Genomic DNA, 17,825 nt, shown 5'->3' with positions numbered 1-17,825 from the left:
TGTTCTCTTATCTCCTCTCTACCTGAGCTCTCTCTCTCTCTTTGCTCTTTTTCTCTTCTCTTCTTCCTCTCTCATCTTGCTCGAGTTTTCAAGCATGGGATCCTAAATTCAACATGGTATCAGAGCATCAAATTTAGGATCCCCACATTAAAAGATTGCTCTAAGAAGTTATAATCAAAGCTACTCATAGAAGACTCTTTGTGAAGCAAGAGTGAAGCTTGTGAGATAAGTTTTTCATTATTGTTATTATGACTTCATGCTCTTGGTTTTATGACCTTTAGAAGATGGTTCAGAGATGATTTTATTACTGTCTTCATCTTATGAAATTATTGAGATTTATGCATTTCGGATTAGAAGAAATTTACTAAGGCAGTTTTGTCGGTTTGCAAGTTCTTGGCCAAAGTTTGATTTATGTTGAGATTTTTTGTATAAAAAGTTATAATTTCATGGGAACAAGATTTTCCTGATAAATAAAAATGTTGATGAGCGTATTATGAGTGGTTTTTTATCTCCTGGATTTCATAAATCTAATTACTTAGCTTCTATGCTAAGCTTCTCCATTAATCGAGTTGTTTGAAGAACTCTACTCGGTTTTGTGAGTTTTTGGAGAAATTTTTGAGAGCCACAAGTTGGCTGATTGTTCTTGAAAACTCAAAAATAGAATATTGTGTTTTACATAAAAGGAAGCAAGCACAAAATAAGTAAGGATGTGCTCCTTTGGAAAGTCTAGTTGGCAAATCTATTTGAAGAAATATTGCTATTTTTTGAGATCTCACATTCAATCAATATCTTCTTGATTAGGCCTGATTTGTTTGATTTTCAATCAATCATATCTTGCCTAATTCATGAGGAACTGAATCTAGACTGGTTTATTCCAATCTGGAGTCAAATAGATTTTTGGAAAGATCTAATTCGGAATTGCCACCTCACCTAACTTGATCTCATGCTTATTGATTGATTTTTTCTATTCTCTATAAGGAAGACTAGAGAACTGATTATAGAAAATTTTGGCCAGCCCGTTTACTGGCCTAAGAGGGTTACCTCCTTGCCTAAAGGCTTGATATGCTCGGGTTCTCCTCCCATCTACCCGAACTAGTCTTGGCTGCACTTGAATCTCTAAGCTGCTTACTTAGGCTACTTCAAATTTGAGTACATTATTACCCTTGAATTGCCTCTTATGGCTGAAGAATACATGGGTATCAAGAATGATATTCTCAAGATTACTACCATACCCTTGCAAGGGATATCAAATTTCTTGAGCTGGTCCATATCGATTCGACGATTCCTTATAACAAGGGACCTACTTGGTCACCTCACCAAACTTGGGTCACCCATTGATGAAGAAGATCTTGCTTATGCTAAGTGGTTAAAAAATGACACTTTGGTAATTAGTTGACTCATCAATAACATGGAAGAACCTGTCTCCAACAATGTTGTTCATCTCAACACCGCCAAGCAAATTTTAGAGACATGTGCTAATTGCACTCTAGTTCCGACAATTTACACATGCCATATGATATTCTCCAAAGAATGTTCAACACTAAATAAGGAAAAAATATCCATGAATATTTGGCTGGTTTTACAGGCCTTCTTCAAGAATGGAAACTAGCTCAGCCTACCTCCACCAATGTCTCTGTCCAAGACAAGCAGAAGAAAACCTTAGCCACTGCCATTTGCCTAGCAAATATTAACACATATCTCAAGGTTGGTAAAAGTCAACTCCTTAGTGCCTCTGCTATTCCCACCTTTGATGATGTATGTGCCACATTACTCCACATTCATGACTTTTCTTCCTCTTCTCCTACTGAAGTGTCATCCACTATGTACTCTAGGCATAGGGGAACATCAACCGACCGCGACTAAGGCCATGGAAGAAATTATAGAGGAGGACGAGGAAGAGGTGGAAGAAATGGTTTCTTTAGAACAGAAGGCAGGGACTGCACCCATTGTGGGAAATATGGCCACACTATAGATCAGTGTTGGAAAATCCATGGCGTGTCGAAATGTGTTAAGGCTAATCAAGCCTCAGTAAGTGGTACAACGGAGGACTAGTCTACCCCACCAATAGGAAAGAAAACCCTTACCGATGATGAGTATGACTCATTCCAAAAAATAAAAACTCTAATGGTCTCTCCTTTAAGTTCCTCCTCAACTGCTTCTGCCACCACCACTTTAGGTATGCTCTCTGCCACTTCCTCCTCTTCATCCTAAATAATTGACTAAGGGGTCTCCGAGCATCTCACATGTAACAAAAATCTACTCCACTTAGTTTCTCCTTGTCTCTCGAATAAATTTCTTACCATAGTTGATGGCTCCCAAACTAAAGTTCCCGGAAAAAGATCCACCTCTATTACACCATCACTTCCACTCACTGATATTCTTTTTGTTCCTACCTTTCCCTTGAATCTTTTATATGTTAGTCAGCTAACACAACATTTCAATTGATCAACTACCTTCTCACGCACTTCCTGTGTGTTTTAGGATCTCTCAACGAAGTAAGTGACTGGTGGAGGCCATGAGCAAGGGGGGATCTACTACCCGGATGTGCCTCAAAGAAATGTCGTCTCAACCAAGAACACTAAGACAAGTCTATGGCACAATCGGTTGGGACATCCATATGCACAATCTCTTCATCTTCTTTTTCCTACTTTTAAGGATAGGTCAAGTTTAAATTGTGAAGTATGTCAACTGAGCAAACATCAGAGGACCACATACACACCTCGTCCAAAACTTAAAAGTGTTGCTCCTTTTTCGTTGATTCACATAGATGTATGGAGACCCTTAAGCGTCTCAAACATTTCCCGAGTCAAGTACTTTATTACCTTTATTGATGATTTTACTCGTACCACATGGCTATTTCTCTTTAAAGAGCAATATGAAATACCATCCATTTTTTAATCCTTTCATGCTATGGTTGTCACTCATTTTGGTAAGAAAATCAAAGTACTTAGGTCTGATAATGCCAAAGAATATACTTCCAGAGATCTTGACTATTTTTGTCAAGAGAATGACATTATACATCAAACATCTTGTGCCTACACCACCCAACTGAATGGTATAGCAGAATGGAAGAACCATCACCTTCTTGGGGTAGTTCGTAGCTTATTGCATGTCATCCTTACTGCATGCTTTCTTATAAATAGGCTACCCTCTTCTATTCTCGGTCATAAATCCCCATATTCCTTGTTGCTTCTACATGGTGATCCTTTTTCACCTCCCTTGAAAGTCTTCGGTTATACATGCTTTGTTCATATTACCTCCCCACAACATAGTAAACTTGATCCAAAATTTGTCAAGCGTATCTTCTTAGGATACTCTCGTACGCAGAAGGGTTATATTTGCTATAATCCCACTCTCCAGAGGTTACTTGTATCCAAAGATGTAACTTTTTTTGAAGACTCTTCATACTACTCTGAGTACATGAACCTCTATTTATAATAGAGGAAGGTGGTAGAGTCCAATTATAATTAAATTATCTTTGTCCCAATTACTCCCAAACTTTAACACTTAAAGATAAGTCCTAGCATAATTAAATAACCCAATATAAATAGAGGACTAACATGACTAAAACACCTTTAAACTGAAACTCCTCTATGAGACCTGCATCCATAATAATTGTGGCTTTGTTAGACTTCTTATGTCACCTCACGTGATAATGGTTGTTATGAAAAACAACGAAAATAAAGTAATCACGCACAACATAAAAAAAATTATGTGGTTCCGAAAATTGCCTACGTCCACGGAAGCAGCAGAGGATTTTATTTAAAATGAGGAATCACAGTACTATAGTCTCCGTTTTTCACAGAGAAACACAATGACGCAGATACAACGACCCGAGAGAGTCTTCTCTCAGTGTCTTCTCACAGCAGAACACAACGACGTCTTGCGTCGCCCTTCTCTGTTAAGAAACGGTGAGCCTCCACGACTCTCTCTTTTTCGACAACAGCGATGCCTCTGAGCCCTCTCTCTTCCAGATCTTGCCGAGACCGAAGCTTACTGCTTCTTCTTCTTCTTTCGAAAATGGTGTTACTCCTCGCGATGGTGGAAAAAATCCTCTGTATTTGAGTCTCGAGCTTTCTCTCACTTGCCGCACACACCGACGCAGAGATCCGAAGTCCCAAGAGAAGGTTCCCCTGTTTGCAAGTCTCCTGCTATTTCAGTAAGTCCTGAGGAAGAAAATCAACGAAAAAAATGGCGTGAGGGAGATTTGATTTTCCCTTGAGTGTGTCACACGCCAAAGGGTAAAATAAAATCTGAAATGCCCTCCATGTCCTGCTCATACGTGTGGACCAGACTCCACAGTAGTCAAAAATTCTCCCACTTGGAGACTGGTTCACCCATTGTATCGCCCTCTTCCTCAAACATGATATCCTCCACCTCTGCAACTCACTGCCCCTCTTTTCATGCTAGAAGACCGACTGAAGTTGCGCACAACTTCAATTTCTCAAGTGTAACACCCTTCGTCAACATATTACCAAGGTTCTTACTTCCAAAATTTTTCTCAAGTAACAACTGTCCATCATATAACACTGGACGTATAAAGCGATACCTGATTTGAATGTGCTTAGTCTTGGAATAAAATGCTGGGTTCTTGGCAAGGAATATGGCACTCTGACTATTGCTGTAGAGAGTGCCCTTCTGATTCTTTTTACCCAATTCCTCCAAGAAACCTTGTAGCTAGATCATCTCCTTTGCAACTTTTGATACTACAATGTACTCAACTTTTGTAGTAGACAAAGAAACTATTTTCTGTAGATTTGAACCCCATGAAACTGTAGTACCACCCAAAGTGTAAACAAACCTTGTGGTACTTTTTCTGCTATCAATATATCCAGCTAGATCAGTATCAACATAGCCCCTCACCTCTAAGCTCTCTCCTGAGAAACAAAAGCACGTTTTTGAGGGGCCTTTTAAGTACCTCAAAATCCACTTCATTGCTTCCCAATGTTGTTTTCCTAGGTTACTCATGTATCTCACAACTCCCACTGCATGGGCAATATCCGGTCTAGTGCAAACCATAACATACATAAGTGAACCAATGGCTGAGGCATAAGGAACCTTACTCATGTAATCTTGTTTCTCCTCTGACTTGGGTGACAGATCCTTGCTGAGTCTGAAGTGACTGCCCAAGGGTGTGCCAACTGGTTTGGCCTTGTCCATATTGAACTTGCTGAGTACCTTTTTCACATACTCAACCTGCGAGAGTCTCAACGTGCTTCTAACTCTGTCTCTGACAATTCTCATACCAAGGATTTGCTTCGCAACTCCCAAATCCTTCATTGCAAAGTGCTCTGACATCTGCTTCTTCAGATTATTGATCTCATCAATACTAGCCCCTGCAATAAGCATGTCATCAACATACAACAACAGAATAATGTAAGAATTGTTAAAATACCTGACATAGCAACAATGATCTGCCTGACATCTGATGTATCCAACATTGCTCATAAAGCTGTCAAATTTCTTGTACCACTGTCTAAGAGCTTGCTTCAGGCCATAGAAGCTCTTCTTCAGTCTGCAAATTAAACCTTCCTTTCCCTGTACTACAAACCCCTCAAGTTGGTGCATGTAGATGTTTTCTTCAAGGTCTCCATGAAGAAAGGTTGTCTTCACATCAAACTGCTCAAGAAATAAGTCTTCAGTAGGAACCATGGACAGTACTAACCTGATGGTTGTGATCTTCACCACAGGGGAGAAAATCTCAGAGTAATCAATACCTTGCTTCTGCTAAAAGCCCTTTACAACAAGTCTAGCCTTGTACCTCGTACTACCATCATGCTCAATCTTCACCCGGTACAAACACTTGTTGTGCAATGCCTTCTTCCCTGGTGGAAGTTTTGTCAACTCCCATGTCTGATTCTCTAACAGGGAATCCATCTCATCCTTCATGGCCAATTCCCACTTGCTAGAATTTTCATCTTGCAAGATTTCTTCGTAACTCTGCAGTTCTCCACCATCTGTCAACAAAATATAATTCAAAGTAGGTGAAAAAAGTTGTGGAGGCCGAATAGTCCTAACTGACATACGAACTGCAGCTACAGGAGTGGACGACTCTGGATCTGACTATTGAATAATAGGAATGGGTGCACTGGACCCACTCTCCCCGTCACTCGCATCTCTACACTGCACTGTGGCCTCTGGTAGGTCATCCAATCTCACGAACTCGGATTCCTGAGGAGCTGCTTCAACAACTGTATTGGACTTGTCCTTGTACACAATCTTCTCATTGAAAATCACATTCTTGCATCTTATAATTTTTCGACCCTGATCATCCTAGAAACGATAGCCAAATGCCACGTCTCCATAGGCAATGAAATAACATTTCTTTGACTTAGCTTCAAGTTTACTACGAGCATCAGAATCAACAAGAACATAAGAAATACAACCAAAAAGTTTAAGGTGAGAAAATTTGACCTCTTTCCCGCTCTCGCCCCCCTTCCAACCCCCACGTTGACATTATAACGAAAGTTGATCTGCGTACCGACTCAGTGCAGGGCGTTGATTAGGCTCCACAACTTAACATTATGGGCTTGAGTCCATCTTCTAACACACTTGGATATGTGGGCCTTCTTTGGTCATGCAGGTTTGGGCCCATCTTCCAACACTCTACATCTAGTTACTATAAAGGCTTTGATGTATGTGTAGGATTGGGTTGGAGTTGAATTCAAAGGTATTTTAGTTTTATATTTATAACTTCACTTAATAATTATTTTTTTCTTTTAAACTATCAATTAACTTTGTTATTTATTTCTTTTTTGAAAAAACTTGTATTCCTATATTTTTCCTGGTTGATTTACTTGGTGAGATGATAAAAATTGATTTGATTTTTATGGTAAGTTTATATTTATATGTTTATTTTCAATTTTAATTATTTATTTTTTCAATGTAGGTAATTGGTCAACTTTTTTTTTTTTTTTTTTTTTGTAGAAACTTGTTTATTTTCTTAGTGGAGCTATTTGGAGATTGATCATGAGTTGTGACATTTTATTATGATTTCCACTATTATTATGAGTTGTCAAGATGGTGTTGAGATATTATGTATTGTTATATGCAAACAATTTGATGTTGTTGACTTGTTGTGGCATTTCTAGGAGCATTGAGACTCTAAGTTGATGCTTACTTGTTGTGACTATGTTATACTTGGTATTCCAATTTAGGTAGAATGTTCCAATCCAGGTAGAATGGCACAATTTGTTGGAAGTTTAATTATTTCATTTGGAAATGTTAGGTGTTATTTAATCCAAAGTATATGGTGTATATTAAGATTATCATAATGTTGGTTTTGTCATGGTAATTGGTAGTTGTGATTTTTTGTATTCTTGAAGATATTTTTTATATTTTGTAGGTTTATAGATTTTTAATGGATCATAAAATGCAATTATTTGAACAATTTATTTTGTATTTGTGAAGAGCAGGTATGGAAGAATCTTACATGACTCTCACAACAAGAAATCTAATAGAGTCAAAATTAATATAGTGGAGTCTAAGAAGAGTCTCATGAAAATGTATCATAGAAGAGTCTCAGTTAAAGGTATTATAATTATGTTAGTCTTCTATTTATATTTAGTTATTTTATTATTTTAGGACTTATCTTTTAGTGTTTGACTTTGGGTGTAACTGGGACAAGGGTAGTTTAATTGTAATTGAATTCTACTTGTTTCATTTATTATAAATAGAGGCTCATTGTACTCAAATTACAACAAGTTAGTGAAATATTTCTCTTTTTAAAAAATTCAACATGGTATCAAAGTGAGTCTAGTAATTTGACCCAGTCAACCCATAGAGATAATGTAATCATTTTTTGGTTTATCATCTCTAGTACCTTTTTTTTGCCCTAGTACCCATTATTTCCTTGGTATTTGTACCACTATACTAAATTTTTTATATTACAAATTATATACTGGCACGAAGATCTTTGAGTGTACTCTCTAACTTAAAATGAATTTTTTCAATCAGAATTTTATATAAAGAGAAAACAATATTTGAAGTGGCAAAGGTCAGACTACAAGAGAGGTTCAAGCAGTAGCAGAAAACTTCACCATTTGAGGCATCTTATGCTATCAAGAAAGAGAGTTTATAAGGAGAATTATATGTCAAAATAAAAACTTGCAAGTCTATTTTCTTACCTTTCAAGCCAATTCTGAATCTGAATTTTCTAGAGGGAGATATCAATATCAAAAGAGTCGATGATCATGTTGGCCCAAGAAGAAAGAGTAATAAGTTCGGCTAAATTACAGAGTCGGAAATCTATCAAATTCTTTGTCTCAAAATAAGTAAATAAATATTATACTTAATGAAAGGTATCAAATTTTAGTTTTAGACGGATCAAAATTCATGTTAATTTGATATACATATATATATATAAGGAGATATTCACTTTGGAGTCAGCAAGGGTCAAACTACAGAATCAAACAAATTAAGATGTCATAAAAGATTTAGGAATGAAGTTTTTTATGTCAAATTAGGTATCAATTTAAATTTATTTGAGTTTAGTTTCTTTAGCAACAAACCATTTGTGAACCTTAGATCTATATTTTTGGAGATATCGAAATCATAAATACCAAAGGTCAATTTTGCCAAAAATCTTTTTTTTTTTCTATTTCATTTCTTATTATCTCTCCATGCATTGACATGAATTAAGTTTCCTTTTCTCCTATAATCCTAGTTTTTTAGCCAAATTTCTCTCTTAATAAGAGATTTTTGGTCAGACTGAATCAATTCACGATGTGCTCGTTTAAGGTATGCAACATCTTGCTTCCATGTTGTTTTCAAATTTTGCGTTTTTGGTACTTGGTTGTGTATCTTCTGCTTTGTCAACTACAAAAAATTGTGGTCACCTCAAAAAAGTTATACTTGATCAAATTTATTAAGTTCTATCATCATATTCTCCCCTAGTTTTTTTTAAAAAGGTCATAATTTAGATTCATTTGGAAGTATGAGTATTGTCCTTCCGGTTAAAGTTGTTTTCCTCAAGTATTTTTTTTCCAGTTTTATCTTCTTGTGTTTTTATCACTTCAAAGTAATGCCTAGACCTACTACCTAAAAGTATGGGAGTGTGCCCAACATCCAGATTGAGTTAAGTCTTTTATTCTTCACCTAAGAGGAAATTTGTGTTTGAGTTACCCTTAAAAAGTGAATTGTCTCTTTGTTGTACCCTAAAGTTGGGCCGTTTTTTCACCTTTAAAATTGAGTGGAGTATCTTTCAAACATTGACCATTTTGACTAGGGTAGTCTATGGAGCTTTGTTGTGCATCTAGGAGTGATTTTCTTCTCTTATATTGTGTTTTATCCAAGTTGGGTCTCTATGTCCTTTTTATCCCCAGCTTGAGGGGGAGCAGTAGAAGAAGAAGTACAAAAATGAGGTATTTTTTTCCACATATTGTGGTAATTTTTATGTGATTAAAAAAATCAAGAAAGAAGGATAACAAAAAATGAAGATTTTACAAGTGTGAAAATTTTTTTCTTTTTTCTTTTTGCAAATGAAGATTGAAGATCAAGAATCCTTTTTCATTGCAAGCTAAAGTATAAACCCCACTTTGTGGGGGAGTGTTGAAGAGTATGTATGGAAGAGTTTTACATGACTCATAGTAAGAAATCTCACAAAAAAATTAATATGGTGGAGTCTAAGAAGAGTCTCATGAAATAAATTTTCATGGAAGAGTTTGATGAAAGGAGGTTTCACAGAAGAGTCTCAGTGAAAGGTTGCGTAGTTATATTAGTCTTCTATTTATATTCAATTATTCAATTGTTGTAGGACTTATCTTTTAGTATTTGACTTTGACTGTAACTGGGACAAAGGTAATTTAATTATAATTTGAATTTACTTGTTTTTTCTATTATAAACAAAAAGTTAGTAAAATATTTCTCTTTTTCATAAATTCAACAGTATTTTCATGTATATAAATTTAATATAAATAGGTTATTTATTATTCTATCCAGTAGGTGTATATTAAGATTATTTTAATTTTAATTTTTTCATCCTTTTTATTAATTTTTTTATAATTTTTACAGGTTTATAGATTTTTTAATCAATCGTGGAATGAAAATATTTGAATAATGTATTTGTATTTCATAACCTAAAATTTAATCATATTTGGTTATTGGTCATTCTAGGTATATATGGTGTATGATGAATATGTCGTTTTAATTTTTAATTCTATTATGATCTTTTTTTATTTTTAATTTTTAAAAAAAAAATTATGATTTTTATTAGTTAATAATTTTATGGGCTTTTTTTTTTATAAATGGGTTGTTTTGGGTTCGGGTTTCAGGTTTGGGGTTTAAGTTCGCGTTAGGGAATTTGGAAAACCCGACCCTGATCCCCCCGTTGCCCAACCCCTAAGGGCCGAGTGGCTTGATTTTCACAAGTGCAACTTAACGGCTTCAACCCTAAGCAGTAAAGCTGGAACTGTAAACCCTCGAAGGCCTAAAAACCTGTTAAAAGGCAAAGAGCCAGTAAACCAGAGTCCAGGTTTCTTCTTCGAAATTCCAAACGCTTCATGACAGGCGGAGTGAATCAGTAAGAAGATGCACCCAATCATTTGCAGTAGAAGCCGCAGGAGTTTATTGTCCAACCTCTCCAGTGGCATCTCCTTCTTCATCGGAAGATCTTTCTCTCAGTCAACTTCCATCCCTAAAAACCTCCAACGAGTCCGCGATCATGGCTTCGATAACTACATGGAAATCCAAAAAAAGATTATTAAAGTCCTCAAATTCCAGGATCTGTTACTCTCCCAGCCCAACCAATACATCGCCATATCCCGTCTCGACACTCTAGCACGCAGGTTCGGCTTCAAACAGTACGAGTCTGGGTCGTTTATCCTCAAATTTCCTCATATTTTCCAAATTTATGAGCACCCCGTTCAGCGAATTCTCTACTGTCGCCTCTCGCCTGATGCCCTTCGGCAAATCGCGGACGAAATTGCCGCACTGGATGCCCAAATACCTGATGCAATCACTCGCCTTCGGAAGCTCTTGATGCTGTCCAACTCTGGTCGGCTGCGCCTGGAACACATACGGGTGGCAAGAAAAAATTTCGGCCTACCAGAGGACTTTGAGTACAGTATAGTACTTAGGAACCCGCAGTTCTTCAGGCTGTTCGACGCGGATGGCCCAGCACGATCCAAATATGTCGAGCTTGTTCACCACGACCCTGAGCTTGCTGTGTGTTCGATAGAACTCCTAAGAGAGAAGGAGTATCGCGAGAAGGGCATGGATGCTGAAGACATTCGATTTTCCTTCATAATTAATTTTCCCCCCGGTTTCAAAATTGGTAAATATTACAAAATTGCTGTATGGAAATGGCAGAGATTACCTTACTGGTCTCCTTATGAGGATGTATCCAATTATGATCTTAGGTCGCTTGAGGCAAAAAAAAGGATGGAAAAGAGGGCTATCGCAATGATTCACGAGATTTTGTCTTTGACGGTAGAAAAGAAGATGACTTTGGAGAGGATTGCTCATTTTAGGATGGCAATGGACTTACCTAAGAAGCTGAAAGATTTTTTGCTCCAGCATCAGGGAATTTTTTATATATCTACCAGGGGAAATCATGGCAAGCTTCATACAGTATTTCTCAGGGAGGCGTATAGGAAGGGAGAGCTGGTGCAGCCCAACCGTTTGTATTTGGCAAGGAGGAGGTTGGGCGAATTGATTATGATGAGCCCAAGAAAGGTCGAATTGGATGAAGATTTAGTCCATTTTAGGAGGACTAGAGAAGATGAAGAGTGTCTTCAGTCTCTACGCAGAGAGATAGTGGAAGAGGATGAGTTGTGTGGAGATGGAGAACAGCAAGTTGATTCTGTTGACTCAGAATTGGATTCAGGAGTTAATTCAGAGTTCAGTGATGAGAGTAGTGATAATGAAGGAAGTGATAAGAAGGGTATTCGGCTTATTGAATGACTGAAGGAACTCAAGATGGAAATTAGTGATAAAGCCAGAATCGATAAAGGCTTTTTTAGCTTGAACATGGAACCAGTCCCTCGGTGCTTCTTTGACGCACAGCTGGGCAGAATGCCTGGAATCCTTGGCATAGGACGTTTTAGCAGGTGGAAGCCATATTGTACCCACGAGTATGGTAAACAAGTTCTGCATGGCAAGAGATGTGTTCTCAGGGGATGCCATGGTTTGAGGTTTAGCAGATTCTGGACATGATGACCATGAGATGAGAAGCATTGTTGGAAAGATAAACGGTGATACTTTGTGGCAGTATCTTCTTGGGAGAAGAGAAGCTGTTGTGCATGTTGTTCCATTCTTCAAGGCTTATCTCCTGTGCTCCACCAAGCAGTTAAAATATGTAAAATTTCACAGGTGAAGTTAATTTGAGACAAAAGAAATAACCAATGGATTGGAAATCATGTAAGTGGTTGTTTTATCATTGTCATTGTGCTTTAGCCTGGATTATGGCTCATCTGAAGAATTCCGTGATATCTCGTGATAGTCACAGACTTGAGTCTGCCAGAAGCCAAGGTCAGGCAAGTGTATGTTCCTTAGGTGAAAAAATTCATAGCAATTTTCTTACATATGTCAGGAACTGTCAATGGATTCTTCAATCACCTAGCCCTCTTGAATCCCCTGCTTGTTCAATTTGTTAATTATTTTCAATTTAAAGTTTTAGTTCCTGCTCGTTCATTTGTACAATCAAGCAATGGGATTTATATGAATATTTGCTCCCCATGCATTTCTTTTTCTACTTCTACTTTTTCTGATGTGTCATGTAAAATAGTTTACTTGCAAGTATGAATACAGTCCGTAATTTTCTTCATTTATGTACTCGCGGCCTGAATCTTTCTCTGTGATCTTGTCTTGGGTTATTTCTAATCAATTGCAACAATTTCTCATGCTAAAGCTACCAGTGGTTGCCATCCACTGGGGTGCCTGTCACATCTGGGCTCTGAGGAATGCCTGTAAAATAATGGACATTGGCAATGTTGACCTGGAGAGGTCTCTCTCATTTTCTTTTTCTTCTTTCTTAATTCTTTGTTTCATTTATAGTTGCTGGACATGTCAATTCATTTGTTCAAGCCGTCTTCTAGGTGGATTTTTTATATTGTAATTCACATAATTAATGTGATTTCTTTATTATTCTTATTATAAGCACAGGATTTTATTGCAGAGGGCTGCTTTTTGCATCCTGTAGTACTGTTATTTTTTCTCAGTCAGTCAAACGAATATTTTATGTATTATTTCATGAATGGCTTATGCTCAGGTCCGAAATATCCTCTCTCTGTATTCCTATACTGGAATTAAAGTCCTGACTTGTCCCTAACCCACTTTCCATGACAGAAGAAAGTGACATTGTACTCAAATGGTTGGTCCAGTGGAAATGGTTGGCTCCTCTGAAAAATAGTATCCATTCTTGTGAATTCTAGTTCAACTAGCTTTCTTTAGGTTTCCACGGAGAAAACATTATATTTAATTTTAGGACAAAGACGCTTTTATGAGTTAAAACGTTATTGCATGAGCAACAGACATTTTCTATTTTCGATCTCCTAAGATTTTGGGAACTGATTGTAAGAGGCAGACAAATAAAAAAAAAAAAAAAAACTTCTACTTGGCCTGTTTTAAGGGTTGGGTTGGGTTATTGCAAAAACTTGTACACTAGGTTTTTGGTGCTCTCTTTCTTATGTGAATTTGCTTTGGACTTCTTTGCTCTTTTGGCTGCTAATCTAGGCTAGCTTAAGATTGGACAGGGAAGATTACGTGTGCTGGTTTAGTAGTTGAACCTGCATTGGGTTTAATGTTGGTTGTAAGTTATATTGCCTACACTTTGGTGTAGTACAGATTGTTGATTCTTTGATATTTAAGTTCTGTTATTGGTTGTTGAATGTGAATGACAGTCATGATGTCAATTGTCTTGTAAGTTCTTGAATTCAAGTAGATTTTTACAATCTTATTATCTGTCACCTCTTCAGTACTCGCTTAGTTTTTGAAATTAGTGACTTAGGTTCTCCATAAATTTTTGTTTCGTGCCTGTTTTGTGCTAATTTCTTTGTTTGTTGGTTGTGTCAAAGTATTGGAGGATGTGAAATTCAAAAGCAAGAAATCAAGGACGCCGTTGAGTTGCCCCTGATTCATCATTAACTCTACACGCATATTAGAATGGATTCCTCCCTGAGGTGTGCTGCTTTATTTTGTCCGTTGGTACTGGCAAAACAGTGTTAGCTAAAGCTGTAGCTAACCAACTCAAAGTAACTTTATTCATTACTTTATTTGCATTGTGAAAGAACTAGAAGGTAGTTTTTAAAATTTGTGGGACTTGTGCCTTGTGCAAAACCTTATCAATTCTTGTTTTATGTTGACATGTAAAGGAATCCAATTCGTGTAAGTATAGCAACAAAAGAAAATTACAAAGATTTTTATGTAACGTCCAATTTACGAGTTAATCTTTTGATTCAAATTTTACACACCAACTTGATTCGAACTCCGTTTAATTTGATGATTGTATTTGAATTTTCTTGATGGACTAGCCTTAATTTTGTAATTAGCTTTTACTTTGTGCTTGAATTGAAGATTTGATCTCATATTACATGTAAAACCTTTGAGGATGGTAACAAAGTAGAAGCGAATAAAATTGTTGGTTGTTACAAGTTAGAGGGGGTTTCAAGTTGATTTGAAATTTGTAGTGTTGAGAGCAGATTTTGAGTTTTTCTTTTCTCACGTATGAATTTCGTCAGCATGAAACTTAGGAAAATTCTCCAATAATTTTTTCTCTAAAGTTCTTTAAGTTCTTCCCCCTATGCTTCTTCAAATACCTTAGGGATACATCTTTCATAGGGTGGGGGTGGTTTAACTACCTCACTTTTTCTTCCCCTTCATTTTCTCTTTGATTAGGTACACATGCAATGAGAGAGAAAAATATGGTTTGACTTGTTTTTCTTTTCATAAGGGTGTAACATCGCACCTTGATAATGACACTTTTTCCTTTTAGTTGGAGTCTTCCTATGATGCCAAATGTCACCCATGTGTCACTTATCTTGTTTAGGTAGAACTGTTTTGTGATACCATGTGTCTCCCCTATGTCATTTCTCTTGCTTGGGTAGCACTTACATAGCACTTATCTTATTTGTAGCACTATGCAATTGGCTTTATTATGACCATCGATTGGGCCTTGATCTTAGTAATTGACTCCGATTTTGATTGAAACTTTGATTTTGACCATTGATTAATTGTTTGACCAATCCTCTAAACTTTGACTTTTGAGAACTTCGTCTTTGACCATCAATCAATTGGCGATCAAGCTCCTTCAATCTTTATCATTGATTGATGTTGATGATTTGAAACATTAATTGGGGTCTTAATTTGATGATTACATTTCTTGTCTATAGATATCCTTTTTCAAGAATTTGTTAGTTCACTAGATGACCAAGACTTGAAGCTCGCTTGTTTTTATCCAACAATCCAACATATGTTGAGGATTTGTGGGCTTTTGGTTCATCGATCTACTACGTTAAAAACACTTCATGGGCCATTTTTCTTAAATCAGCTTGCATGCACCTCATCTCTTTGATTTGAGAAGCATTTGATTCACCATCGGAATTATAATTATGATCAGGTGGGCTCGTGCAACCAGACTCAATATTATTTAACAGTCCAATTCATTTCAAGTTCTAATCAATCGTGACTAAAGGTATTTACCTTGGGTTTAAAGAGATAATATGAGGGTATGTGAATTGTGTGGACTCTTTTCAAACGATAAATCTAGCTCAATCAAGCTCTCTCCTCTCTTCATATATAAATGGGGATCTCATTATTCAATCCAAAGCTTCGTCACATAAACTTTTGTTGTTGTTGCATAGAGAATTGTAGAGAAGTGTTACAATTATTGGATTCATTCGGGATTGAAAGTTGTTGGGCCATCAATTTGCATCAAAGTTTGACTATGTTGTTTGCTCAAATTTCTTTGAGGTTGCACAATTGTTATTGTTTAATGTGCGTGTTGGATTTCAAGACTACTGTTGCTATAACCACTTCGTTCGAGGCCATTGTGTCTGGGGCTGTTTAAAGCTCCAAAAAACCATTATAGTGGTGAGTAGCATGATGAATCTTTCCAAAACTTGTTGCAAGTTTTTTTAACTATGAAGAGGTTTAGTTGAAACTTGCTTTAAACTTTTCCATCAAGGTGGTGTGGTGAAAACTTGTTTATAACTTTTCTAGTACAAGGTGGTTTGCTTGAAATTTGTTTGAGGTTTTTCCAACTGTGAGGAGGTATAGCTAAAACTTGTTTTAGAATTTTCTACCAAACAACATAACGAATTTTGCCAAAACTTGTTGCAAACTTTTCTAACTATAAGGTGGTTTAGACAAAATTTATTTTTGACATTCCCACTAATTCATGTGATGGATTGTGAAGAAAATTATTGTAGGTTTTTCTAGTTGCAAGGATAGCCAAATCTTGTTTTTTGGTGCCCCCAAACAAAGTGATGGACTTAACCAAAATTTGTTTTAGGTTTTTTTAGTTGTAAGAAGGTTTAGTTGAAATTTGTTTTAGGCGCCACAAAGATTCTGTTGAAACTTGTTTTAGGGTTTTTTTAGAAACAACATAACGAATTTTATCGAAACCCATTATAAGCTTTCCCAACTGTGAGGAACTCTAGCTAAAGCTTGTTTTAAGTTTTTCCATTGAGCAACCTGACAAATTTTGCCCAAAATTTCTATAGGTTTTTTCATCAAACAACATGGCGGATTTTGTCAAAACTTATTGTAGTTTTTTTCCACTAAACAACATGATATATTTTTTCAGAATTTGTTGTAGGCTTTTCTAGCTGCTAGGAGGTTCAGCTTTAGGTTGTCTTATGCTTTTCCATCAAACAACAGTGACGGATTATGCCAAAAATTTGTTGTAGGCTTTTTAAACTACGAAGAGATTCCATAGAAATTTATTTTTTATCCCAACGAATTGTAGGACAAATTTTGTCAACTTTTCTAGTTACAAGGTGCTTTGGCCAAAACTAGTTAGGAGATCAAAACTAGGCGAACTGTGATTCTTAGAAGAATTTTGCCTCCATTTATTTGAAGTTTAGTATTTCCAAGATGGTTTTTCACCCTACAAGTTTCAAGCTCAGATTTAAGTGAAAATTTCTGCCACCTAATTCTCTAGAAGTTTGAAATTTTGTGGAAGAGACTTGCCCCAAAATTTCCTGATAGCTCAGAATTTTGGTTTTAAGGTTAATTTATTGTCTTCGATTTGCTTGAAATGTGGATTTTAAGGACAATATTTTGCCTCTATGTCTTTTATATAAAAAAAAATTGACATTCTTGAAGAGTTTACCCTTAGCTGTTTGAAGCTTGGCTTTTAAGAATGATTTTCTTTCATTAAGTTTACTTGGTTTTCAACCCACAAGTTTGTTGAAAGCTTGAAAGTTTTTGAGTAGAGGCAAGATTGTCTAACAGATGATAAAAACAAGGGGTGGGATGATATACCCCTTGTAGGCATAAAAAATTAATCATCAAAATTAGAACCCCGATTGATAGTCCATATCATTGACATTGATCAATGGTCAAGATTGAAGGAACATGATATCCAATCGATTGATGGTTTAAGTCAAATATTTTGATGGTCAAACATTGAGGTTTAGTCAATGGTCAAATTAGAGTTTCGATCATAATTGGGATTGATTACTGTGACCTTTCACAATAAAGCCAATTACATGGGACACGATCGAGGTCAAATTAAAAGAGAGGGCCACCTAAGTATCACCTAAGTGCCACATAAGTTAAGGAGTTGGCACATAAAAAAGCTCCATTGAAGCAAGAGAGGTGACATAAGTCATAGGCAAGCACCACCAATTACATGGGTGACACGTGGCATCGTAAAAAAAGCTCTA

General features: G+C 36.5%; 1 protein-coding gene across 1 annotated transcript; it reads left to right on the top strand.

The window, feature by feature from the left end:
* The first annotated feature begins 10,492 nt into the window (after positions 1-10,492).
* On the top strand, positions 10,493-12,911 carry LOC137948703 (protein ROOT PRIMORDIUM DEFECTIVE 1). Its single transcript, XM_068794851.1, has one exon. It carries the CDS (start codon positions 10,528-10,530, stop codon positions 11,899-11,901), a length of 1,374 nt encoding a protein of 457 aa, XP_068650952.1. The 5' UTR covers positions 10,493-10,527; the 3' UTR covers positions 11,902-12,911.
* Positions 12,912-17,825: the final 4,914 nt, after the last annotated feature.

The sequence above is a fragment of the Aristolochia californica genome, unplaced genomic scaffold (genome assembly GCF_029961685.1).
Source record: "Aristolochia californica isolate CCGP_79_NKW_82.1479 unplaced genomic scaffold, dmAriCali1.0.hap1 SCAF_13, whole genome shotgun sequence".
In the NCBI taxonomy this organism is placed as follows: domain Eukaryota; kingdom Viridiplantae; phylum Streptophyta; class Magnoliopsida; order Piperales; family Aristolochiaceae; genus Aristolochia; species Aristolochia californica.
This window is presented reverse-complemented; position numbering and strand designations above follow the sequence as displayed.

What these genes read in the sequence shown, in the direction of transcription:
- LOC137948703 (XM_068794851.1), top strand. Translation starts at nt 10,528, where the DNA reads ATGCACCCAATCATTTGCAGTAGAAGCCGCAGGAGTTTATTGTCCAAC.